Source organism: Saccostrea cucullata, unplaced genomic scaffold, assembly GCF_032062105.1.
Source record: "Saccostrea cucullata isolate Sc308-1 unplaced genomic scaffold, CSIRO_AGI_Scuc_v1 ctg880, whole genome shotgun sequence".
NCBI lineage: Eukaryota > Metazoa > Mollusca > Bivalvia > Ostreida > Ostreidae > Saccostrea > Saccostrea cuccullata.
In genome coordinates this window covers 155,053-181,668 of record NW_026927897.1, presented here as the reverse complement: position 1 = coordinate 181,668, position 26,616 = coordinate 155,053, and the positions used below count along the sequence as shown (strand labels likewise).

The following is a 26,616-nucleotide window of genomic DNA, read 5'->3' as shown; positions in this document are numbered from 1 at the left end:
AACAACTTTTCATATCAGAACAGACCAGTTAATCTTCACAATAAGAATAACCAAATGAGCAAGAAAAACTCAGCAAATATGGCGAGAAATAAGAATAACCAAAGAATGACACAACAAAACAATGCCGGAATAAGGGATCAAAATTGGAATAAACCCCCTAAAAGAAACCAAGGATGGCTGACAGAACAAAACAGTTTACACAATTCTAACAGTAAACAAGAAAACCAAACAAGGAATTATTCGGAGAATAATTTTTTGTGGAAAGGACGCTTCCACAAGGGCCGCCAAAAACCATTCCGATTTCTGCAAATTTAGACAACTCAGAAGTAAGTCAAAATCAGAAAATCGATGTAAAAATTGTTAATTTATCTCGGAGAGATATTACAGAAGATGAAATGAAAATTCTAGACAGGGGTTTGAAATTTACACCCACACCAAAACAGGATAATGTGGATCTCATAAAAGATACCGAGGAGTTTTGTCGGAAACTTAGACTTAGAGAATATTTTCAAAATGAAGAAAATACGGACGAATCACTTGTGAGAAATAAAAGTAATTTCAAACCACCACCTAATAGGGATAAACATTTAGATGAATTTATCAGATGCTTACAAAGTTCCGCCAAAAGTAATGACATCTCCATGAATACCCATATTAAGGATAATATCACTAGACGGGAAAGAGAAGCTATCAAAAGCCTCGCAAGTGATAATTCTATTATTATAAAGGAAGCAGATAAAGGGGGAGCAATTGTCATTATGGATACGGATCATTACAAAGAAATGGTTTTGGACCAACTTAATGACAACAATTTTTACAAAGAATTAGTCTCTAATGAAGACAGTAAAACCATGCGCAGGGTTAAGAAATTTACAACTAATTTTGCGGATAATTTAACCAAAAAGGAAGTGGATTATTTAACCAATTTTGAAATTAAATCTAGTAACTTTTATGGTTTACCAAAGATCCACAAATCCAAAGAAATACAGAACGGACTTGAAGGTAAAAACTCATTATATATAAAATTACCTCGACCAACGGATTTAAAACTTAGACCAATTGTAGCAGGCCCTGCATGCCCCACGCACAGACTCAGCAACTTGTTGGATATACTTCTAAAGCCTCTATGCCAACTTGTACCAAGTTATGTAAGGGATGATTTGGATTTTCTCGGCCACATTCCAGATACAGTTGAACTAAATACTGAGATGGTTAGTTTTGATGTAACGAGCCTCTATACCAACATACCGCATACACTTGGACTAGAAGCACTCGCTTTTTGGATTGACAAATACCACAATCAAATTAATGAAAGATTTTCTAAAGACTTTATTCTAGAAGGAATGAAAATAGTATTAGAGAATAATCATTTTGTTTTTGACGGGAGAAATTTTCTACAAATTAAGGGAACAGCGATGGGCACGAAAGTTGCCCCAACCTATGCAACCCTAGTTCTCGGTTTTTTAGAAGAAAAACTGTTCAACGAAACAGAGAGACGATTTGGAAATCCTTTTGCGCAATACATACGATTTAATTGGAAACGATACTTAGATGATTGTTTCATTTTTTGGACAAGATCTACTGAGGATTTACAAGAATACCATACCATTCTTAACAATCTACATCCTTCTATTAAATTTACCTTGGAAAAGAGCAGGTTAGAACTACCCTTTTTGGATATTCTTATAATTAAGGAGGGTCGCAAAATCATAACAGATTTATACTACAAGAAAACGGATTCCCACCAATATCTCGTATTTAATTCTTGCCACCCGTCACACGTTAAACGTAACATACCTTTTAATATGGCAAGACGTGTTTGTACCATTGTCATAGATGAAACCAGAAGAAATGGCCGTCTACAGGAATTAAAAACATTTTTGCTCAGACAAAAATATCCTAACGACTTAATAGATATAGCAATTGAAAAGGCCAAGTCAATACCGACTGCAGATCTCCGTTCTACTAGACGAGGACGCCAGGAAAACAATAAGGAAATCCCGCTGGTCGTTACTCATAACCCACGGAACCTTAATATATATAACTCCGTAAAACAGTGTTTTCCTATTTTACAGCAATCCCAAAATTTAAAAGAATTAATTGACCCGAAGAGCATCATCTATAGCCGACGCCAACCTCCAAACCTAAAGAAACTCCTAACAAGAGCCAGATTCTCATCGGATGAGGAAAAACGCACTGTAGCCAAATGTATGGATCCTCTGTGTGGAACCTGCCCTTATTTAAAAACCGGAGAAAAATTTACATTTAAATGTGGTAAAACGTTTACCGTCAATGCGAAAATGTCATGCAAAACTAGAAATTTAATATACTGTATGACTTGTACTTCATGCGGGGAAAACTATATTGGACAGACCGGTAACAAACTAGCTGACCGTGTAAGAGTCCATAAACAACAAATACGAGACCCCTCCGTCAGGAATACACCTTGCAGTGAACATTTTGATTCATGTGCGAATGGAAACTTTTTGATATTTCCATTTTATAAAATCACAGAAGATAATGAACAATTACGGAGGGCCAAGGAAGATTATTTTGTTAAATTATTTCAGCCTAAATTAAATGTAAATTGAACATTTTAGCTCTAAAGAAATGTTCCATTTTATTACAATGTACATATGTTTAACTCTATACATTTGGCGCTTTTTTGACATTTACCTGTGCCAATGTATAACGCTGCCTTTGTGACGTCATAATAACGACGTCATAACAACGAAGTTGTATTGTTTTTATTATCATTGTTACACTCTGAAGAGCCGTAACGGCGAAAGCGCTTAGTGTAAAAAATTAAACGTAAACTTGTTTGTTTATCTTGGATTTAATTTTGATTTATAACTTAACCTATACCATGGACTTCTACAACATTTTCCTTATATATGTATATATATATATATATATATATATATATATATATATATATATATATATATATATATATATATATATATATATATATATATATATATATATATATATATATATATATTAAGGGTGAAACGTTTACTGAATTTTGTAAACGTTTAAACGGATAGCAGTAAACGAAACGTTACCGTTTAAACGGGAGATTTTCTATGTTTGATTTTTATGGCTACTTACTGATGAAACTCGAATTTAATAACCAATTTTTTCACGTTAATATAAGTATGAGTTGTTATTACAAATTTATTGTTGGTCATTGTGATTTAACCGTAAGAATTTGAGGCGCATTAAACTCATTCACTTTCGACCTCGTCACCCAACTGCTTGGTTTGTTTGGCTCCCGGACGTAGAAATAATTGTTAAGATGGATCTTTTAATCTCGAAAAAATTAAAATAAGACCTGTTGACTGTATTGAAACTTTTCAAAGACTTGTGAAAAATGTATTATATTTATTTAATCAAAATATATCAAGTTTTATATTTCAAGTGTCGTAAAACATCGCTAGTATAAGCAACTCGGAAATCGGAATTAATTATGTTAGCCCCTATCGGGTTTTAGATATTTTCATTCAATATGTTTCCGGTTTAGATTGTTGCTTAAGACGGTGTTTCTTTTGTAAATTATGAAATAAAACAATTTGTTTGTGTTAAACTTTATTTCTGATAGACATCAATTGATAATGACCTTCGTGTAAACGTTTACTCAAACTGTAAACGTTTAGAGCATATAATCGAAACGTCGCCGTTTACACGTGTAATCGTTTCACCCTTAATATATATATATATATATATATATATATATATATATATATATATATATATATATATATATATATATATATAGCATTATGTGGGACATCTTTTGTCATATTTGCATATTTTGCCAGAACACATATATATATAAATTATATCAACTGATTTGATATTCAAGCGAATAAATTAAGTCTCATTTTTCAAATCAAAGCCAACCTACAGACAAATAAGTATTGTAGATTTTCATTTTTTTTTTTTACCTTGAAATGAAATTAATAAGATACTACGAACATAATTACAGCTCATGATAAAATGAGCTTATATGCTTTTGCGTGTGAACAAATTCAATGCTTATTTCCGAATGGAATATAATACTTTGAAACAAAGATTTAAATAAGCTCAATACTGTTCGTTATCTTAAATTTTTATACGAAGTACGTATAGATACTGAAATATCTTACAACCATTTAGTATTGGCTTGGTAGATTCCAGAAGATGATTTGTATTTAATTAACTTGAAATAAAAAAAATAGCATTATGTGGGACATCTTTTGTCATATTTGCATATTTTGCCAGAATGCTTTAATGGTAATTTAAGAACACAACGCTATGACGAACGTGATGACTTCAGCTTTTCTACCTTCAGCTTCCACCTTCAGAGTGCCGAGTATAGGACAAAAATTTCCAGCTATCCACCGGCAAGTGTATGTTTTTGTGATATGGTTAATGGTCTATGTCTCCATATGAATGAAAAAGTCTCGAGAGGGACGTTAGACAATATACAATCAATCAATTAGCTTTCATTTCTTATGTAGCAATATACTATTATCACCTGCATATGGGGTTTATGTCTATCAGTTGATTCGATATTCAAGAGCATGCTCTACGTATGAACAATGTTTAAAACAAAGCAATTATAAGCTATTGATAAACAAATTGATGAAACAGGAATATCGACAGTCTCGTCTTAAATCATCATTTTGTAAGTTCTATGTTCGATACAATGACGATGTCGACAAATACAATCTATCGTTAAGTTCAATTGCTGGCTGATGTTTATCAAACTAATTGTCGTATTTGACATAAAATTTTGTACGGGTTTGCCGTTTGCGATATCAAAACAAGGCGTACACGGCGGTTGTCACTGATCGACAGGGAATGCTTATTCCTTCATGCCACCTGATCCCATCTCTGATGCTTATGATGTTTACTCTACTTCCGATTTGAATTGTTTCTATGGGCATTTGCGCTTTATTACAGTTCATGATCTCCATAAGTACTTCATTTAACAGAACCTAATTGGTGTATGCCATAAATCAAAAACCATACGAGAGTTTTTCGAACACAAAGCATTCTCAGGAAGCAGTCCGGGTATGAGTCCATGTGAAAAATTTGAAACGAGTAAAGACCCATATACTTGAGTAGTAATGATTTTCACCCCCCTCCCCTTCCCCCTTAAGATACTGTCGCTTAATTCGTATCAAAGGGTGAAAAACGAAATACTACGGGTAAAACTTTTTTGATTTAGAATGTTTTTGTATTTGGTAAGAAGTGGTACATTATTTAAAAAATAGTGGTTTTTTTAAGTTTAAAGCTTAGACGTTAAAAAGTGTTTTAAGCTATATATCATGTCTCAAGAAGAATGTTTGTCTCGTCTTTATTACAATTGTTTTTCATTTTTTATTTACTAGGGTAGAGAGAAATAACTTAAGTGCCAACGTGAAAAAAAAATGAGAAAACTTTACAGTGATTGATCTGAAAAATTAACAATACAAATCTGTTATTGTGGCAAATTAAGACCCCTGCAAACTTTATGATGTTGAGTTCCGATGACTAGGAGGAAATAAGCATCCCCTGTAGATTTATAAGCTAAACCGCCATAAGCCTTTTGTATTGACCAGTTATGTGATTTGATATTGAATTGAGTAGTAAAAACAAGAAGTAACAATTGATATACGACTTAAGGTTATGTTTGCATTGTTATCAAAATGACCATACATGCATACTAGTATATAATATTCAAAATGCTGATTTTAAACAAGGTTAATAAAATCCATGTAATATCTACTTGTCTCTCAGTAGCCTGCCTGGTTGAAAATTAATATTCCTCAAAGCATCGAAAACATAGGATACAAAACAATATATACAGACATTGGCGTTTTAATTCTGCTCCATAAATAATGGAAGTTGACGAAAAAAAAGCTGAAAACATCTTGTTAGTAATGGATTACCCTTACTATCTATTGTCAGTGAAACACTTAAATATGAATATCCTATTCTTTTGGCACTTTACCAAAAGAAAGTACTTTTTGACATGAAGGGAAAAAAATCATCAAGGCGTAAAACTTAACATATAATCAATCAGTCTTTGAAGTTATTAATAATGGGGAATAGGAGTTCCAGTTTTTGTTTAAGTAAAATGCATTTGCAAAAAGAAAACTGACGCAATTCTTGTATCAGAAAAATCAATGAAATATACATCTTTTTGCACTTTATTTTATGTGCTGCACGACATTGAAAAAGACATATATCTAAATCAAAAATAAACAATCAACTCTTAAAACAAGGATCTGTCCAATTAATAAGCCTTACAAACATCGTGGTTTGATTAAGTAAAACAATTATTTTGATTCAATATTCGGAAATCAAGATAAAGGTCACAATGAACACATTTTTCCTAATTTATTTTTATTCCATTTTCCTTAAAACAGATCTCAAAAGTTAAGGAATGCTCTTTATTTTCCGGCATATCAATGCTGTCTAGGTCTTAATTTCCTAGGTTAAGTTAAGTGATTATATGATGAAATCGATGCTTAGAAAAGGGCTTCATTGAAAAATGAAGAATCATAAAACATTTTGACGATACAGATATTCATGGAGACGTTTTTAACTACAAGACCTAGTAAGAGGCACAATTCAAGGTCTTTTATCAAAGGACATATTCTTTTAAGTACATGTAACATACCCGTGATTTTTGAATCTGCTCCTGTAAATATGGGTATTTTCGCATAAGATTCATTTTTGCATGTTCTCCAGTAAGTAAAATATCGCAAAAATATCACCACAGGAACAGTTTCAGATAAGACACCATACTAATGAACAGTATTTAAGCTCAAAAGTCCATTTAACATTACAAAATAGGAGCAGAGCAAACTCGGACCTCCAAAACATTAGAGGTGGGATCAGGTGCCATGAATTAGTAAGCATATTCCCTGCAGACCGGTTACACCCACCGTGTGTTTCCTCATGAAAGGAAAATAATGAATGGAAACATCCGTCAACAATACAGTTTTTAAGTAATGGTCTAAAAACTAGTATGGAAAACGTCGATCAAACAAAACAACAAAACCAAACATTTTTTTTATTTTCTTAATTCCGAAAAAATAAATTAACACGATTTTTTTGTTTTATGGAAACCTCAAAATATTGCCCAATCAAAAAACCTACATTTACAGTATACTTTAACGTAACCTTTTAATAAATAGACATTTGTCCTATAGCTCTCCATTTAACATAAATTTTATGCCACACGCAAGTACATATCTCTCTTGTTCCTTTACAGCCACCCATAACTGCTTTTTGACTAACTTATGGTTAACAAATCACATTTTTGTAGAATAAAATTGAGATCGGATCCAAGGCTACCTTTACATTCTATTTGTGATTTGTAAGAAATAGATATTCTGAGACAAAACACAATGCGTTATTGCTAGTTAAACGACTATTCAGTTTCATAGCAAAATGAGACAAGAAAACACAAAATATATCTTTGATATTTTGTAAGTGTGATATACGTACTGTGAAATCACTAATTTTCGTTGGGATTTAATTTTCGTGGTTTTCGAGGTATGGAGAGACCATGGATTTATGTCCAACATGAAATGTAACTTTTCACAGATATTACTTCTTAACAATCCTCCATCTCCGGGATTAAATCCCAAAAACCCATATTTTTTCGTCAAACCACGAAAATTTCACCCCCACGAAAATATGTGATTCTACAGTATATTTTCTTCCGTATTTTCCTATTCAATTTAGTTTTATATCTTTATGCTAATTTTTTCTTTACCATTGGGAAGTTTTACCGAAATTTTACGCAGTAAGTGAATATAGGGATTTAGGATTCTATCACAGAAATAATCATAGACTTGATGATCATCTTAATTAGCAACTAGATACATTTAAGCCCAGTCAATATGCATTGCTGAAGACAAACAATTGTTATATAATCAAATATACAAATTTATTTAACTGTAAAATTATAACATAAAATGGTACATTATTAAATTATCAAGAGAATTTGGCTCTCCATTAACTCTTGGTCTCTAATGGTTGCTCAGCCTACAATGATGAAAAGAAAATGGTGCATTCATAGAGAGAAAAAGAGGGAGACTGCATTTTTTGAAATTCTCTTTATAGTATGGTTATGAAGTTATAAATATCACCTTTTGAAAAAAAATATTTACAATTAAACCACCCATTCTCAATATAAGAATAAACTTTTGAATACATAACATTAAAAAGTATGCTTTGAAAATAAAGATTTGTTTTATCAATGAGTATCGAGTCAAGAACTTTTTATGTATTTAAAGATTGTAAAACTACCCTGGTCTTATAATTATTGTGATGATCCATAAACATACTACATCTATATGTCTCATAGAAATAGCTTTCTTCAATTTTTCAACAGATTGGCTCTAGAGAGACTTTCTAACAGAATTGTTCTTTTACAACCTTAAATATGAGGAATTTAGGTGTCTGTTTTTTAAAGATAATATAACTAACCAAACAACATACATATACGAAGAATGTTTAACTTAATAATAAGACTATTTTCAAAAGTTTTCTCTTCAATTCACTACAGTATATGAGGCTTACAAGTATTTTTGAGACTAATATCAAGCTGCTTGCACGAATATGCATCTTTTTCATTTGTAATTTAATAGAATTATTTTCTCATTTTTGTTTTTGAAATTTCTGTTTATTGGCATCACTATTTTCAATTATTTTTTTTTTAACATCGAATTTCATTTAAATAAAATGTAGAAGGATAGTATTGTTTAAAAGTATTCAATACTAATTGTTGCTTTGTAAACTTTGGAGTAAACATGATTGAAAAAAAAAATCTTTTTAAAAGTTAAATTTCTTTTTGCAAAGGTTGTAAAATATATATTTTCTTAAAAGTAAAGAAATTGATAAATCAAACACTCTGAAGACATTTGTTATGAGACAAAATATGATCACTTATGTTTTTCTTACCGTATCAGAAACACATAGTTCATATACAGTGAGATCGGAGGCGATATAAACCTTTGACGTCAGTCCAATACAACATTTTTTCGCTGAGCATAAATGACGAGGCTTGAGATCTTTGAGGCCCCACACACGGGATACACCAGCGGAACAACAGATACCCCCGGGCATGCTGTCATCCCCCTGACTTGGCAGTATCTGACTCTTACTAACAGGCAGGTTCTGTTTGTATGGAGCGGGCTGACCGAAGGAATGCTCGTTAGTTTCTGGCATGTCAATGCTCTCTAGGTCCTGATTTCCTAATTGTTCATTTGAACTCAATAGAGGATAATGTTTGTATGGATTTGGTTGTGGGCCATTGTTCCTGCCCATCCGTGGGAAATAAAACGCCTAAAAACGATACGATTAAAGATTGTTTAATATCATTTTTTATAATTTATTGCCATAAAATTCGGAAAAAGTAGAACGGACAAAGGTAATTTCAATTTGTGTTTATCTCTGTAGTTCTTGGTTAATCTGTGTTCTTACCTGGTTATTAAATCACTGATATAATTGTTTCAAAATGTATTTTAATTTATTGATCAAATAAACGGACCGGTTCAGCTATCTTATTTCAATAATAAAGTGCATAGCAAGACAAATATTTCAGTCATAGAAACATATTTTGTCCTACTGAATCTGAAATTGCAAACTCAGATCGAAACCTTTTAGCTTCGGCCATGAATGTCAACTTTAATGTAACAATTATTGCTTCAATTTGAATAAAACTACTAAACATATAAAAACTCTTAGCTTTTCTGCTATCTGCATTAAAATCTGAAATAGGAAACCTTAGTTTGATTAAATAAAAATCCAGATAACGGTTTTTTTTATCAACAAACTTGATTAGTGTATTAATTTATCATTCAGCTTAGCATATGAGCAACGTACAGCAATAAAATAAAAAGCCTTATGAATTTACAGAGCAAATTAAACCACATGGATGAAGCGTTTGAACAACTCAGGAAATAGTTTTTTCAATATTATTTGATGATAAAAATAAACTAAACAAAAACACAGTTTAGAAAATTGCCCAGAAACAATGTCACACTTATCAACTTTAATCAACTTTAATCTGCAACTTTCATCTTTATTCTAAACACACGCTTTAGATCAATACATAATAAGGAGGCTTGGGGGTCAACAAATTAATCATTATATATAACTTACAACATTTTTTAGATATGATATCTTAAGCTGTCGGCTATCATTTGGAAAAGAAAAAAATTCATACATTTTAGTTTTAAAATTTGATTATTTTTGGATATCTTTATGTGGAGTTCTTCTTCTAAAGGAGATCAATATAGTCTGAAATGGCTACAACCACCCAGCCCTCTTAACATATTAAGTCTTAACCTTGGCACTAAATCTCAAACACCATATACATGTATCGTAATTTACTACAGCCACAAAAAACGCCCCAAAGGTAAAACAAGTCAGAGAGAATAGAATGTGCATAAAAATATACCAACAACATGATCAATTTTCTTAGGACTTTGATGCAAACAAAACTGAAATTAAATACGTATATATAAATATTAGGAGAGCTGATAGTGATCATTTGTTGTTTCATCCCTACCCGTGGGAACTTGCTACAAATCATGCATAAACCTCAATAAGCCGCTCTCATTAATCTGCTCTGGTCGGTCTCTTGATATTGCACGTCTGGGAAATCGGGAATGACATTGTCACTAGAATGTTGAGTCGTATTCATATCAACTATTCATTAAGTTCCGATGCTAGTTTCTCTGACTTGCTCAATATTTAGCATCACAGATTTTTTCCCATAATTCTAAATGCATGTGAGTTTCGAAATGGTAAAAAAAAATTGCCACATTTAACCACCAGATTTAACTTAATTTTTTCTTTTGATATATTAAGCTATGAACGATCATTAAGCAAGGAAAATTTCATATATTTTACTTTTAAAATTTGATCATTTTTGTATATCTTTTTATGAAGCTCTTCTTCTAAATGAGGTCAAAATAGCCTGAAAATGGCCAAAACTCCCCAGTCCCTTTAAGTTTCCACAAGTATTTAGGATTTAACTTTCCACATCATTTTTAAGTGTAACATAATTCTGAAAATCTATCGTGCGAGATATGTAAAAATGTACTTTAAAACATTCATCACGGACTAACAAAAACCAAAAGTGTATAAATATTTAATGTTTTACAACCTAGAAGTATATGAGCATAGAACAAAAATTGTTACAGTTTACTCGATCTCTACACACCTCTGGAAAATAAAGAATGAATGTATACATTGAAACTAAATCTGCAACAGAAGCTTTTAATGAATATCAAGAAGCGGTCTACAGAAAACAATCATTTATTATAATTATGAACTACTCACCGACCGGCCCATACGTGGAAAATAAAAATATTTCTGGAAAAACAAGATATTTCATAAGTAACTTGTAAATATTGTTAGGTAACAGGTAAATGCTGAATGTTGCGAGTAGTTCCTGGTAATTGATCATATCACAAAAAATAAAAAAAAACCACACAAACAAACCGTATTCTTAGTTTTAAATATTTTATTTAAAAATAAATAGTTACAATTTTGTACATTCAAAAACCTAGTCCTCTTAAAAATTTTCTCCGAATACAAACAGTGAAACTTGATTAATCTGGATTTTGTGTTATCCAAAATCTTGTCTTAAATACGGTGTTCACTTTAAATCCCTTGCAGTAAATTCAATTATTTTAACTGTTGCGTAATCCAGAATGTTCCACATTCTGGCCAGTTGGTGTCCGGATTAGACAAGTTTTACTGTAGTATTTTGAGAGAGAATAATCTCAGCGGACTGGTCTAAGTATTCTTTAGTTTCCAATGGTATATGGAGCAAATTAGTTCCACAACTTTAAATAATGATAACTCCATCTGTTTGGTTGTCACTGTCTTCGTTCATTAATTCTTTAAGTTTCATAAGAACGTCTGGATCGACTTGAGAAGCCGCCGACTGTATCATTTTCTCTGCATATTCTCTCTGAAAGTTTTAAATACACTTTCGATTAAAGTTTTAATTTTGAAAACAAATTCTCTGAAATTCAAACAAACATTATCATAAACCTCCATAAAATTCAATACTTCTTACAATTCTGTTTTTGCTGTCTGTTAAACTTCGCTTTCGACCCAACCTTGGGAACTGGATTTTCCTTTTATTCACATAAACATCCTTTAAAAATAGTTTTCATAAGATGAAAAATAAAACTAAAATAAAAAAGATTTATACTTTTACTTTAAACTTCTATCTTTTACTTCTAGTTTGAGACAAAGAAAAGTATTTTATATAATATTTTCAAACTTATTTGTACCTTATACAAAACAATCTTTTTTGCATAGTTTACCTTTTTTATTTCAACCTGCATGCATTCATGTTCAACATCTGAAGGGTGAAAAAAGGGGCGGAAGTTCATTGAAAGGAATGGCGATCAAGATGGCGTCAGACAGGAGAGATAGAAAGCTTGAATGTACATTTCAGTGAAGAAGTTTTACAAAAACATTTTGCTTACTTCACAACAGTCAAGGAAGAGAGCATATCCATGCAATTTTTTGGACAGGTGTGCGCCTGTGCAATGTTACCTGGTCTACCTGACGGGATGTTAGGTCATTTTGGCTCATTTGTAAAATATCTAATAATTCATCGCTTAAAACTGGAAGAATTTCTGCAACATTAGTATCTGTGTAAGTCTCGAAATTCTGAAAGTTGTACAAAAAATACATGTACATTGCTATACATTAAGAAACAAACCATCTATTTTTGTCTAGAAATGACGTATCTTCAGAGTATGCCTCACGTACCGTTGGCATAATGGATCTCTTTCCACCCAAGCGTGGAAATTGTAAAGGTCTCTTGTTTACTTTCTGTGTAACACGGAGTAAATAAAATTCTTTGTTAACAATGATATAGTTTTTGAAATAAAATTTACATATTTTGATTTTTCAATTCAATTTTAATATTTGTATAAGAAACGTTAATAAAATAAAAAGCATTGAATCTTCTTGTTAATAGAATGTTTTGTAAATACAAAAGAAAATGATTTTAAAAAAGCTAAAATGTAAGCAATACAAAGACAATCATAAGAAAATTTCATTGAGCATGCGCTGTGCATAAGTTACCCTGTGATAAACCTACATATTCTTGCGACCTTCCCAAGCGCGGGAACTGATATCTCTGTGAAAGGACGTCATACACAGGTTATTTATAATGAAAAACCCGATTTTCAAATAAGACTAATATGTTTGCATTTGTAGATGCTAGTCAGACCTAAGCGTCTTCTGGCTAAAACATCTAAATGATTTCCTAACAGAAGAATAACAAATAGAGCTGTCATAAGCAAATGCGATTCTTTAATAAACAGATAAATTACAATGACTTGAGGCCTCCAAACACTAATTCATGACATGCTTTACAATGCACAAAACGAGTTTAAAATCAATATATGTTTTTTTATCTGTATAAACATACATAAAACGACAATTCTAAATACATAAACATAAAATATATAACAGATATTTATTTTTTTAATTAAATATACATATATTCAAAGTAAAGTGTGTATCATTAACCTTCTTTCTTTCAGATTTTTTTCATTGGTGTTGTTTTTGCTTTGTTTTGTTTTTGTTTGTTAGGGGATTTTTTTGGTTTGTTTATTTTTCAACCTTTTAACATTTAAAATATCAATTATAATGTTTTAATAATCTTTCAGAGAAATAATTCTTTTGAATATGATGAAAGTCGATTCCACAACCCATGAACATTTATTCATGAAGAATTTTAAAATGAAATGAGTAAAAAGATTACTTACAGGTGCGCGCTTTTGTCGAAGAGTTGATGTCGGCTGAAAGTAAAGGATAAAAAAAGTAGATCAGAATACCATCTAAATACAAATAAAAAGATGAATTGTGTCAACAATAACTGAACATCATCTATTATCTAGACATAAAGCAAATACTTAATGGATATCGTATAAAATATATTGACCATATTGAAATGCCATAGTGTTTTGGTAAACAAAAAATATATTGTATGCTCAGCGAACAAGATATTCCAACCGAATACTTTCTCTAACAAAGATGATATTGTTCATATTACAATAAACATATCTGTTTCCTGAAATAGCTGTAATCAAGACTTGCTTGGTTTTTTTTGAGAATGCATATAAAACATTTATCGATATCCGTTTTTAATGGAATCATCTTGAACGAGATCTTTCAGCTTTTACAAGAACTTTCAATTTAGAACAATCATTTGTCAGTGAGACATTAGTTAAAACATGAATTTAATGTGATTTGGTGAAGTGCCACACTTCAGAGAATCCCGCGTCTTTTTATCACCGAAAAGTGTAAAAAGCTTTGGTAAGTCCACGTCAACATTAGCCAGGATTCTTAAGAGAATTGTCTCTGCCTTCTCCTAATGACAAAATGTTCATGCCAATTACCGCTTCTAGTACACTGATGGAGCGGAAAGGATGATCACCTTGCCTGGTTTTTAAGGAAGTGATAGGTCTGAAAAGTTGGTGGTTCTAAACATCATATTTCATTGTCACGTCGAGGGAACAATTGAAGTTTATTCTACGGGTCTCAAAAGAAATGTCATCACAGAGAAAACATCTATGATAAGTAGATAACAAACGCATATACAAAATTTCCATTTTAAACACCTCATAACTGTGAGCGGCGTCCGTACAGAACGAAAAGTAATGAATACAAAATTAGTTTCAGGCATTTCTTCTTAATCACAACTCACTGGCTTCAACCGTATTTTATTCTTTATCAACTTTAAAAATCTAAACGAAGGTGGAACTTTCTGATTCTATATATTTAGTTTGATTTTTTTTTTCATTTTTGATGTTCTATTAAAAGAAGTGGATACCACTGGAATTGTAATATCTTGTCAGTAATGTACATTTCACTAATCAGCATGAACATAATAATAAAGCAATTATTTAAAAAATACAACTATTTCTGGTTGATTTCAAATATTTTAGCGAAAATTCAATTTTTTTAAAAAAATCAAGTTTGATGGGCTAATTTACACAAGCAATTTAGAAATACACAAAGAAAACAAATATTGAGAACATTTCAAAATTATTTGTTCTTGAAGCATATATAACAGATTTTAAGCTAACTTTTTTGTTTCTTTTTATACTTTTTTTACCCATGACTATCATTTGTGTTTGTATATATTTGTATAATGTATGTTCCTCTGTACGAGTGATCTGGTCTGGAGAGAATAAAGGTTTAAAATACCAAAGGTTTTTACATTTATTTATATATATTTATTATTTATAACTATTTGAGAACAAATACTTTGAACTTTTCCGACAATCAAAACTTGGACACAATTTATACAAAATGTAGGTGTGAGAATAAAACACCCGTTTACCAAAGCTTTATCCCGGCACCAAATACCATGTTTCAATAAACTAACACAATTATCGATTTTCCCTAAAGTATTAGAAACTTTATCTATTTGCCCATATTCTGCACTGGGAGAGAATTTTAATCACATCTTTACCTTTATCGAATACCCTATTTGTTGATACCCCATGTTCGATCCATTGCTCAGTTAAGTTTAAAGAAATTATTAACTGTCACGGAAAGTTGATACACCATTGTTAACATAACAATCATTTGATTGAAATGATCAATAGCTATTATTTTTAAAGCGCATAGTAATTTTTATTTGTTTATTTTTCCGCCATCAAAAATGTTAAGCCAACGATTTTGTATTTATAGTCTACTAAAGTACGGCCTATAACTTCTCAAGTATTAAGAATTAAGAGACTTTTGCAGTTGTTATTTTTGACCCACTCCATCCTACATGAACTATAAATTCTTGTAACAGGACTATTCGACGAACCCTTTCCTTAAAGTAAATAACGTAGTTTTGAAAATCCAAACTTCGATTCCACGATTTCAAGAATTTACATGAGACTGAGGAAATATTTTGATTACATTTAAGTGATGATTAAACAATTACAATGATCCAAATTATAACCGTCTCTTATCTCAAGTGGTTATAAAAGGATTTCTTAATATTGTTATTCTTTACTTGATGAACAACTTCAAAATTTCATCTTAAATGGAATACTTCAACTACACCATTAATCGCAAAGTATTTTTTCCAAGGCTGAAGAAACCAATTTCAAGTTTGAAGGGGTAGCACAACCTGGCAGCCACAAAATTTCCTTTCAAATGTATATATATACATGTAGCATATCTGCTGAAACAATGATCGAGGAGCAACCTTTATATTATATTAGTTTTCTCTATAGTTTTCTGGCAAAATTATTAAGGGTCCACCATTCCGTAATCTGTTCACACAAGTTTGTAGCTAATCAAGCTCTCATATTTAATGAACAAGGGGTGGCAGTGGTACACACCACATTTGTACAAAGAGTAGAACGGAATGATATAACAGTACAGATTAGATTTGTAGATACCAGTTATAGCAGCAAACTTCCTGAGGGCTTATCATAACATCAGGCTTGGGAATTAATATGCTGTTGTAAGGAAAATTAATAATCTGCAATTTCATCTAAGTATCCCACGAGTCTTGTCAAATTCGATTTTAATAGAGAGGTTGATTTAATGTGCTTTAAATTTTGAATAGCATTTTGTAGAGGTTAGAGAATGCATGGCAATTAAACCTTTTACAAAGATATTTGCTCTGAGACTTGATGTATTGTTAAGACTTTCATTTTCCATGTCTTCTAATGAAGAAAAAAGCAGTTGATTATTGAAAATCCATTGATTTGCTTTACTGTTACCGGGGAAAGGAATAATTCATTTTAATCAAGAGATTATGACGATGTGAATCAAACAATGATATCTGTTGACTTTATTAAAGGTCTATTTGAAGCTGGCTTTTAGCTGCGGATCATTCCAACATCTTAATAAATGAAATTTAATACCATTGATGAATTACTCGAATTTCTACCTAAGGTACTGCACAATCTAAACTTTCTATCCTGAAGTATTTGGATTTGATATTTCATATAAAGTCAAGCTACCGGAGCTTAATTAGGTTCAAATAGCGACTATACATATATAATAGTTATAGAGTAGGTCCAGAAAGCACTATAACTTTCGTGGAGTAAGGGTTAATTTTTGTTGTTTTCATGGAAATTTTCATTATTTATATAAATTAACAAATCAGCATTTATTTGACTACAAAAGCAGTCCGCCTTGTACCAATGATTTTTCCTAAAACCCTGAAAACTGGACACCACAAAGATAGATATTTCATTTCACTAATTTTGTGCTATTTTTTTTATCAACAGCAAATGTTACCGTTATTTGAACTAACTTCTTTAATATCACAGCATAAGATATGTTATAATGTGCTCTTGTTTATAAACCGTTTAAAAAGAAAAATACAAGAAGATAAACATAAAATAAACCACGATATATATATATGACGTATTTCATAATGCACGATCATAGCCAAAAGAATCAAGGAGAAAAATGTTATTTTTAGCAGGTCATATATAAATGGTTATTACCAGATTAAAAAAACTGATTTGATTAACTTTTGTCACCTATATACTTACTTATATTCACGTCTTATCCCCTCTGAATTAAACACGACATATATGTGATTTATTTAAACATTTTTAGGTCATTGCAGTTCGTATCTTAGAAGAAAAAAAAGAGGAGACAATGTCTTTTAGCAGACAGACCATACATCTCTGGCCATTAGTCTACATCTGTAGCAGAGATTCGTTATTATCCAGAACTGTCATCAGTGTCGGGATCTCAATTTGCAATGACAAGTTACCAGAAATATTTAACTGCTCCCAAACGTTCACATGATTTAATTGATGTTCCAGATAAATGTAAGATTACCTGGATCTCTTGAAAAGCATCGGAACATATTTCTCCCCCCATGAAGAACATCAAATCAAAATTGTAACGAATATAATTCGTGTTGAAAAGTTGTCATACCATTTTGCATATCATGCAGGTACTGATATCAACACCTTATCAAGTAATTATGACTAAATTAATAATAAGTATTGCGCCCTTATAGTTGAAGATATTTTTGTCAATATCTTAAAAAAGAAAAAAAGGTATACCATCAAATAAATGTAAATTTGTTATGAAACTTGGTTTATGACGATTGTATAATTCTAGGTTCTGTACACAGGATAATATTTGTAAACGCGAACTAGCTTCATAATCAATCGATAGGTCTTAAACTATATAAGTATTAAGTCACAGATTAATTATAACTGTTAGAAATAAAGATTCAGCCTATGTTTGCAAATTGGTTATAATTGTTTGATTAGCTTGCTTATCGGAGACTATTGGGATCGGAGGCAATCATCGTTAGTGATCGTAGATTCTAATTATATCTGAGATACATCTTCGTCTGAGGGACAGTGTTTATCCGTTGACAATCACCTTTCTCTCAGGACGACATTCAAGTCATTAGTCTATAATCACGTTCATGTAATACTTGCTTAATACCAAGATATATTGAAACTGTCATAGTCCCAATGGCGTTAAGTCAGGGACTAAGTGAGGGGTTTGAAACAAATGGTTTCAATACATGAAACCCAATCACATGGTTGATAGGCGCATTTCAGTTCGAAGCCATGCTTTTAAGATCATGGCATGATCTTTTACATCTGTTTCTCTCTAACGGTAACTTAGATGCACATCTTTGCCAACATACCCTTAGGAATCTTCATTTTAATTTCTTTCCCCAAAACGAGAAGTAAATAAAGTCAACAAATTCCCATTGCCTTGGAAGTACTTTCAACAATACCATAGTGTGGTATATATTTTTTTTCCCCTAAAACGGGTACTTAGGAATTAAAAGATCGAATACGGTTTTCATTAACTAAAAGAAATGCAGTCATATTGCAGAGAATATTTCTAATTCAAGTTATAAGGTGAGGTAAAATAACAACTTTCTGTCTCTAGCTATATTAAGTATTCATAACTGATTAAAGTTAACACAATAAAATCAAATAGCATATACATGTATTAAACCATGATCTATTGACCATTTCAACATGTCACAATTTTTTAAAGACATAATATCCACTTAGTTGATAAGCTTTGCCTAATGTTATTTGCATGCATTGTCTTCAAGAATGTTTTTTGTTAAATTTTCTGTTAAACACATATAAATCTTAATTTTCACACCAAAAAAATTCCTTTCTATATGACCTGCTAAGTTTTCGGCCAAAAGTAAACAAGTTATGATAGCTTAATATCACTAGAAAAAACGACTTTCTCTCAGGCTTAAAGATAGAAAACAACCAAAATAATATGGCAAGATAGTCCAGAGAAAGATATCTGTTTTGCAATTAGTTAGAAATACTAGATAATAAACAAATAAGATAGGATGATCCTACCTTTGCCTCTGTGTTTGAAAGCAGGACAAAAAGAAGCATGAAAGATGTAATCCTGGTCACAAGCATGGTTGTTTGTATTGCAGTCTGTCACTCTTGGCCTGTTGTAACCCTCTGAAAGCTCAAAGCAATTTCTAGCAGACAAATACTTCTTGACCACCCACCTCAGAATTCAAAATGACGTCATGAATTATTTAACCACGTGACAAATTTGACAATGTTGAAAATCTATATGGAAATGTCATATTAATATTTAATCGCAGACGACCAATCAGGAACTCGATACAGATCTTATGGCTGGAACACGATAATGATTTCCAATGTCTGTTTAAGCATTTAATAACAATCTCTTCTGCTTCTACGTTTTCACAAAATGGGATATTTGACAACTAAACAAAATAAGTGATTGGATTTTTTTGGTCTCCTGCAATAGTTATTTGAGCGCGAGGTGTAAACACGGGCATTAAAATAACGTTTAGTCCAGTCTCTTCATTACACATTAGTAAGAGCAATCAGCGGAATTCTGCGAAGAGAGCCTATTGAACAGTGTTTGGCATGAGCATTAAAAAGGTACATTTCAAGCTCTACTTCCAATGAAAAAGGTTATCTTTAAGACAGCAGCTGCTTCCAGTGATACATGAATAGAAAATATATCTAAGTAGTAGTGACCATACATGTAACTATTGAGCTATCGTTAAAACCATATTACCTCATCATTGTTGGATGTTTAAGAGTAATACTGACTTCATATGAAGAAATATGAGCAGCACGACTCTTAGGAATTGGCTTCAAATCGTTACATCTCCGTACAATTTGATTAAAATACAGTGTTCATTGACCCCAAATCCTAGAATGCAATGCAGATAAATTATATTGAATTCGCTGTTTAGAGTAGAGCGCACATTCACCTGCCTTCATAAATATGTTAACATATACCAAGACATCAAGAAAATAATTGTAGATTTAATTGCTTAGCTGAAAAAGTGAAATTTTTATATGGATGATCAAGCATGTCAGCAGCCAGAATTAATTCTGCCATTAGGGAAGTATTTAAAGATCTAACCCCTTTAAGCACATTGTTCAATGAAATATCATAAGCTTTTTAATCTATTTCCTTGCATGAAATAAGAGGAAAAGATCCGGCAATCATGCTTTTTAAACAATATAGATCAGGAGCAAAGCAATCAATTAGCATTGGACTTAATGACCGATTGAAATTGCTGACAAGGTCATTGTATTGACCATTTTCGAATTGATGACTTTAAACGACACTGTTGATACTCTTGTTTCATCAACTTGTGTGTCAGTAACTTACCTTGGTTTAAACACAGTTCTTTCTTCTTTTTTGCACATCAAAAGTGTTTTAAACAAAGATTAGAATATATACTTAATATATATTTTAAAAATTACAGGGGGTATATACTACTATCTTTATTTATGACATATGCGGATATGAGAAAACTTTATTCAGAACACGAAAACTGTTATCCTTTGAATGAATGATTTGTAAAGTAACCAGCTCATAAGTATTTTGAGTTTGGATAGAGTTAGGTATTTGGTGACCCTTTATGTTTAAGAGTGATTCTTGTCTGGTTTCTGACTAGATGGATTATTCAAAGTACATTAATTTTGCTTATATGTACTATATATAAAAATATATGGTATTTCAAAGATCATATTTTTCATTCCTTCTCATTATTGTACAATATGAAACAGAATTGGTAAATTCGGTTTGAAATCAAGCAGGGACTTTTTTTTGCAGAATGGCGGTGTAAGAAAATATTTCCCTTTCTGCTTCTCAGTATAACTACTGAACAATAAATTTGGTTTCCAAATTCAAAAGAATTCAGGACTTTTATATGAAATAGGTATGATATTCCAAACAAAAAAAAAACCGCTAGCTTTTAAAAGCATCCAATCTAAATCAGATTTTAATTTGAGCACACACACATTAAAAGGCATTTTTCTCTATAATTAAACGATCGAAACGTTTTATTTTCATATCATTGTGTATCTTTATTTGAATACTTTACCATAAGTAAAAATAAGAAAAAATAAAAATAAGAAGCATATTAAAAGATTACTATATATACCCAAAATTTAAGAAAATAAAATCATTTCAATGTTTTCTGTTTTCATGCAAAAGTTTTTAAAATAAAATTAGGCATCATATGAATTGTAAAAGTATTTTTTTATGCTTGATGTAAATGAAAAGATTAGATCATGACCTGACCTTACTTCTACAAAAAGGGTGGAATGGAACTCCATTCATATTATTACTTAGTAATAGTGTCTTCTTGAATCTGTTAAAATTTAGTCAATTTTCAAATACGAAAAATACGAGAAGAAGCCCTCCTTAAGCAATAAATTTTAAGATAAAAAGACTCATTTTGGTTATGCGAGACCAATCCAAAGATACTTTCATTTTATTTTGTTCTTTTACGGCGAATATCTCTAATACAGGAAACGAAACTTACTTAAATCGTCTACTTTTTATCACACTAGAATTACAGTCTAGTGTTTTATTTGATTTCCATAAACGTCTTGGAAACATCGTCAAATGCATACACGATTTGACATGGCTGCTTCCTCCATACTTTGTACGAATCCTCAATATTGCAGATCACGCACAACAAGCATAACTACAAATTGATGTTTTAAACTCTCAAGGAATGGGTCCCCTGTCTCCAAAAGGGCGTTTATACTAAGGGTCTTTGAAAAATGAAAAGAAAGTAAGTGTAAAGTCATTCCTTAAATAATGCAATTCCTGAGTAAAACGGTTCCATTTGAATGCATGATGATCTTATCATTTTCCACCAGCTTTGTTCTTTCATTTTAATGCGTATATTTTTATTATTATTGAAGATTCAATACAGAAACGTTATTCTACAATGTCAAAATAAATTACATGTGTACATGTGCATGTGAGCTACCAAACTGGTTCTCTCCAATTACCAAACTTTCAAACTTAAATTATAAAAAATGACATCTTTTAGTAGCATAATATCTTTATGTTTGGTCGTTATGTCATTGTTTCTATCAAATGAAATATTTCTCACTATCTGGGTTCCGTGGTGGAAGCCAAACCATTAAATTCTTGTAAGGTGTTAATAGAGCTATTGTGCAGGAAACTGTCAAGGATAAAATATTAACAAACTCGTATAAATGTGTTTAAATGGATGTGTAAATAATGCATAAATAGTTGAGTTTGTGAATTAAACAAACATACTCTACAAATATTTCCTAAATTTGATTAATTTTAAATCAAGTTCATAAGAGGGAGATTTTTTACAAATTGCATTTGCTTGATAGCAGTGAAAAAATATCGAAACTAAAGCCCATCTCCACAATTATTGAATCACGTGGTCTTTAAAACTGATTCGTTGTCTGGGAGTGAGGTGTGAAGAAATGTGTTTCACTCTAAAAGCTTCCGAAACAAACAGTGAATGATAAATGATCAGCCGACATTATCATAATTCTTTTCTTAATCAAAATTATTTATAGACATTGAACATTAAATTATTTTGATAAAATCAATTATTGTGTTTTTGATAATGACTTGTAAAGTACCTAACACGATGCTGCTCTCCAAGTTACGAACACTGATGCTAACATGGAAAAAGTTTTGTGGGGGAATATCAAGTAAAAGATAGACCTCAGAACTCCTAAGACACTTAGAAAGTCAGCATTGTGAATGTTGTTAAGTACATCAATCATTCACAATATCAGAAGAAATATCTCATAAAAACAAATCAATTTATTTATGTCACACTACTACAGATGAGAGAGAAATATTAAGCCACAACCGGGGGTTCCAACAATTTTCATCAACCTGTTTGTCAATATACTGCCTTATTTTATTTTTACGAAGAACAGGTTCCTGCGAATCGAATCAACTGAGAGACATAAACCCTATATGCAGGTGATAAAGTTATAATGCTACTTCATAAGTGAAGCTGACGATGAAAAATTAAAATTTATCCTTTTTATCCTAAGGCTTTGTTGTAAGGTTACCATGAACGTCTTTCTCTAGTAAAGTATCCAAATTCCAACAGATGTGTCAGACCCTGTCAAAGAGGTATACTTTTTTCAAGCTCACTGGGATTTATCGAGTCGACATTAAATGAAAGTAATGTTTGTTAATTGAATATACGTCGTCGAAAAATGTAAAATCTAGAAATAAGAAAAATTGGAAAAAACTGTTTCATATGAATACAAAAAATAGGTTTGCTTGCAACGGAGCACAATTCTCATCCACGACACTCATTTATTTTATAACATTTTAACCCTTTAGCGCCCAGAGACACCTTTTGACGCCTTTTCAGAAAATATATAGGTTGCTTTATGTAATAATGACTAGAAAATGTCTAAATTTCTATATCAAAAATTTTAGTCAATTTTTTAGTAAAAACGCAAAATCTCTGGTAATTACATGTAAAGGGTTAACCAATTAAATGATTTGAAACATGATATAATATTTTTAGGTTTTAGAGGTCTGTATTTGCTCTGCTCCCGACTTCTATTGTTTCCGTGCACTTTTGGACTTGATTACTGTACCTTTTCATCTTATGACACTATTTTCAAAAGATAGTTTGCAGAATCAATGATACGATCTGTATAAAATATTTGGAAAAAAGTTCTGGAAATGTTAAAAGGAAATGCTCTGAGTATTATAAAACTTACACAAAACCCTATCTTTGGAATTATTTTACTTCAAAATATATATACATGATTTTATTTTTGTTAAATTCTTACTTTGTTTCAGAATAAAAATTTTGACATACTTAAAGGTAATTAGAGAGATTTTAGATAAACCCCACTGTTGTTAAATGGACACTGTATATTAGACAAAAATCTTAATACATACAAGTGTAATACTAAGAGGAAATAAACTTGACAAAAAAGCAAGAATTGTTTTATTTATTACAAACATTGCATCAATGGTGCAGTTGTGTGAAACCAGTTAACAGAATTACAAGTATTAATTTTCTTGTTTTTTAACTTCTTTGAGTCAATTAAAATGAATAGAAAGGATGACATTTTTCTCTAAAGACATATCAAATACAAATCTTTGCTGTTATAAATAAAAAAAATGCTCAAGGGTGGTCACTTGAAGATCGAAAGTACATGTATTTGTGATTATACGAGGGTTGTTCGAAAAGTTCTTGGACAACTGTCATATATTTCTTCATTTGACGTCATATGTTATCCAAATTTGGTATTAGAAATATTTTAACAACAAATCCAAATGATTTGTATTAATTTTTGTCAAAATATTACGATTTATTCAAAAGTTATCCAGATTTAAAAAAAATGCAAAAATCGGATCGCGGAGCAGGTCAAAATTTAGTCAGTTACAGACAATACACTAAATAATGTTTGAAGTCATATTCTCTGTAAAATGGAGCAAAATAGAAAAACAACCTAGAAATTCAAATTAAGAATTGTTACACCGATTCGTATACCAAATTATGGTTTTATATCTTGCTTTGTTGAAAAGAAATCAACTTGAGAAGATAGGTAGTCCTTATTGAAAACGACAAAAAACGATGACGTTTCAGAACGTCACGGAGATGCAGATAACGATGCAATTTTGTGTTTTACCCAGGAAAAATCCTGAATAAACTCTAAAAATGTTGAAGGAATCAAGAAAATATGTCCCGAACGAGTTATGCATATGTGTACAAATAGTACAGGCAGTATTTGAGTGACAGAGACTCTGTACCGGATGAGGATGATCTGTGAAGAAACTGTAAAAATCTGAAAAAAAAATTTAAAAAGTTGGAACGTCAAGGAAAGACTTAGGCGCTTCTGAGTTGCTTATCCTGTGAAAGCAGAGTTAAGTAATAAAAGAAATTAAAACCTTAACAAAAGACATTATACAACGAGATCAATCTTAAAAAAACAAATGTCAAGTATTAGAAAAGGGATTTAATGAATGGGCATTGAATTAAACTATATGAAATGTATAGGGATAGTATTTTTGAGAAATTCTTGACGCTATGTTTTGACGTTACCTTGCCATTAAGGGTGCTCCGCGGGTACAAAACATGTTGAGATTAAAATAAAATAAATTGATTTCTGTTAAATCGAATGGAATGAAACTTCACACATCAACAAAACAAATATTTTTACATATTATAATGTGCTTATTTTAAATTTCCAGTGAGTAATATAACGAAGATTGACATCGTCCACGAACTTTTCGAACAACCCTCGTACAGCAAAATATAATGAAAGCAAAGACACCTAATAGTGTGTGGAGGGGAGTTATTTGCGAGTATGTGATTTCCCTAGCTCACATTAATGTGACATTAATTCTCACTGCTATGATGATATAAATACTTTCAAATCGTGATTAATACATGTCTAATTGATATTAATCGTTAATACTGAAGAATACCATTTGTAAACAGTGAGCCTAACTTTTCTCAGCATGACTTACTTCAATGGGGAAAATGTTTTACTATTGATGGGGAAGGAGATTTGAATAATGATAAGGGTCGATTAAGGTTGATTAATATAAATAATTAATTGAGTTTGTAGGGGATTGCGTGGAATGATCATACCTTTTCGTGAAATAATCTGATAGGACGGAATGACCCTTGAGGCCTTCGAAAGCAGGTAAAATTGACGATCGACTTCATTCCTGGACATACCCCGGATAATAATCATCAGTATCAGTATATTTATTGCGTTCTAGTCTGGTAACATTGCGCTAGAGATAGGGCAAGATTTCGCTTGTTTAACATCCTCTTCATTTGTATATAAATATTTAATATTATGTTCCTCCCCGAGGTAAAGCAATTTTAAGAGGCGCAGGAGAATGTATACCAATGAAACTTTTACTGCACGGTGGTGTTTTAATAGACAAATCGTGAATATCAGTTGTATTGAAGCAACCAGTGCAATATTTATTGTATTTTAAAATATGCATTTTTCATATTATTATTTGTTTTTATATTCCTTTGAAGCAGAAATCATTTGCAATTACTATGACCTTCAAACGGCCATTAAAATAGTATATCGACGATTCTTCAATAATTAGCTATGGTTTCTTCAATTCATGTGTCAACTCAAAATACAATACACGACAGAGTCTGACAATTTGTTTAAGGACATACACAACGTAGTTTTATTTTTTTCTTTTTCTATGGAGTAGAAGAGTTCTAATTCATAAAGGAGTTTGTGTGCTATATTTTAATGTCTATTTATGGTATTGAACACTTCTTCTAAAACAATTTTGGATAAAAGAAAC

The 26,616-nt window shown here is 31.2% G+C and overlaps 1 protein-coding gene and 1 long non-coding RNA gene across 2 annotated transcripts; both read right to left on the bottom strand.

Annotated features, from left to right (window-relative positions):
- Positions 1-7,908: 7,908 nt before the first annotated feature.
- Positions 7,909-19,512, bottom strand: LOC134275803 (uncharacterized). The gene is made up of 5 exons (XM_062758099.1): positions 19,362-19,512; positions 13,797-13,829; positions 11,338-11,370; positions 8,950-9,333; positions 7,909-8,031 (listed from the first exon to the last, which is right to left on the bottom strand). Exons 1-5 carry the CDS (start codon positions 19,425-19,427, stop codon positions 8,002-8,004), a joined length of 546 nt encoding a protein of 181 aa, XP_062614083.1. The 5' UTR covers positions 19,428-19,512; the 3' UTR covers positions 7,909-8,001.
- On the bottom strand, positions 11,392-13,167 carry LOC134275804 (uncharacterized). Its single transcript, XR_009993915.1, has 5 exons — positions 13,124-13,167; positions 12,790-12,852; positions 12,336-12,687; positions 12,083-12,163; positions 11,392-11,974 (listed from the first exon to the last, which is right to left on the bottom strand). It is a non-coding gene; the product is annotated as an uncharacterized LOC134275804 (long non-coding RNA).
- Positions 19,513-26,616: the final 7,104 nt, after the last annotated feature.

Bases quoted from the DNA above. Each gene is read 5' to 3' on its own strand.
- LOC134275803 (XM_062758099.1), bottom strand. From the start codon at position 19,427: ATGCTTGTGACCAGGATTACATCTTTCATGCTTCTTTTTGTCCTGCTT. The intron at 13,830-19,361 runs GTAGGATCATCC...CTTTACTTTCAG, and splicing joins TTTCAAACACAGAGGCAAAG to CCGACATCAACTCTTCGACA. The intron at 11,371-13,796 runs GTAAGTAATCTT...TTGTTTTTCCAG, and splicing joins TTCGACAAAAGCGCGCACCT to AAATATTTTTATTTTCCACG.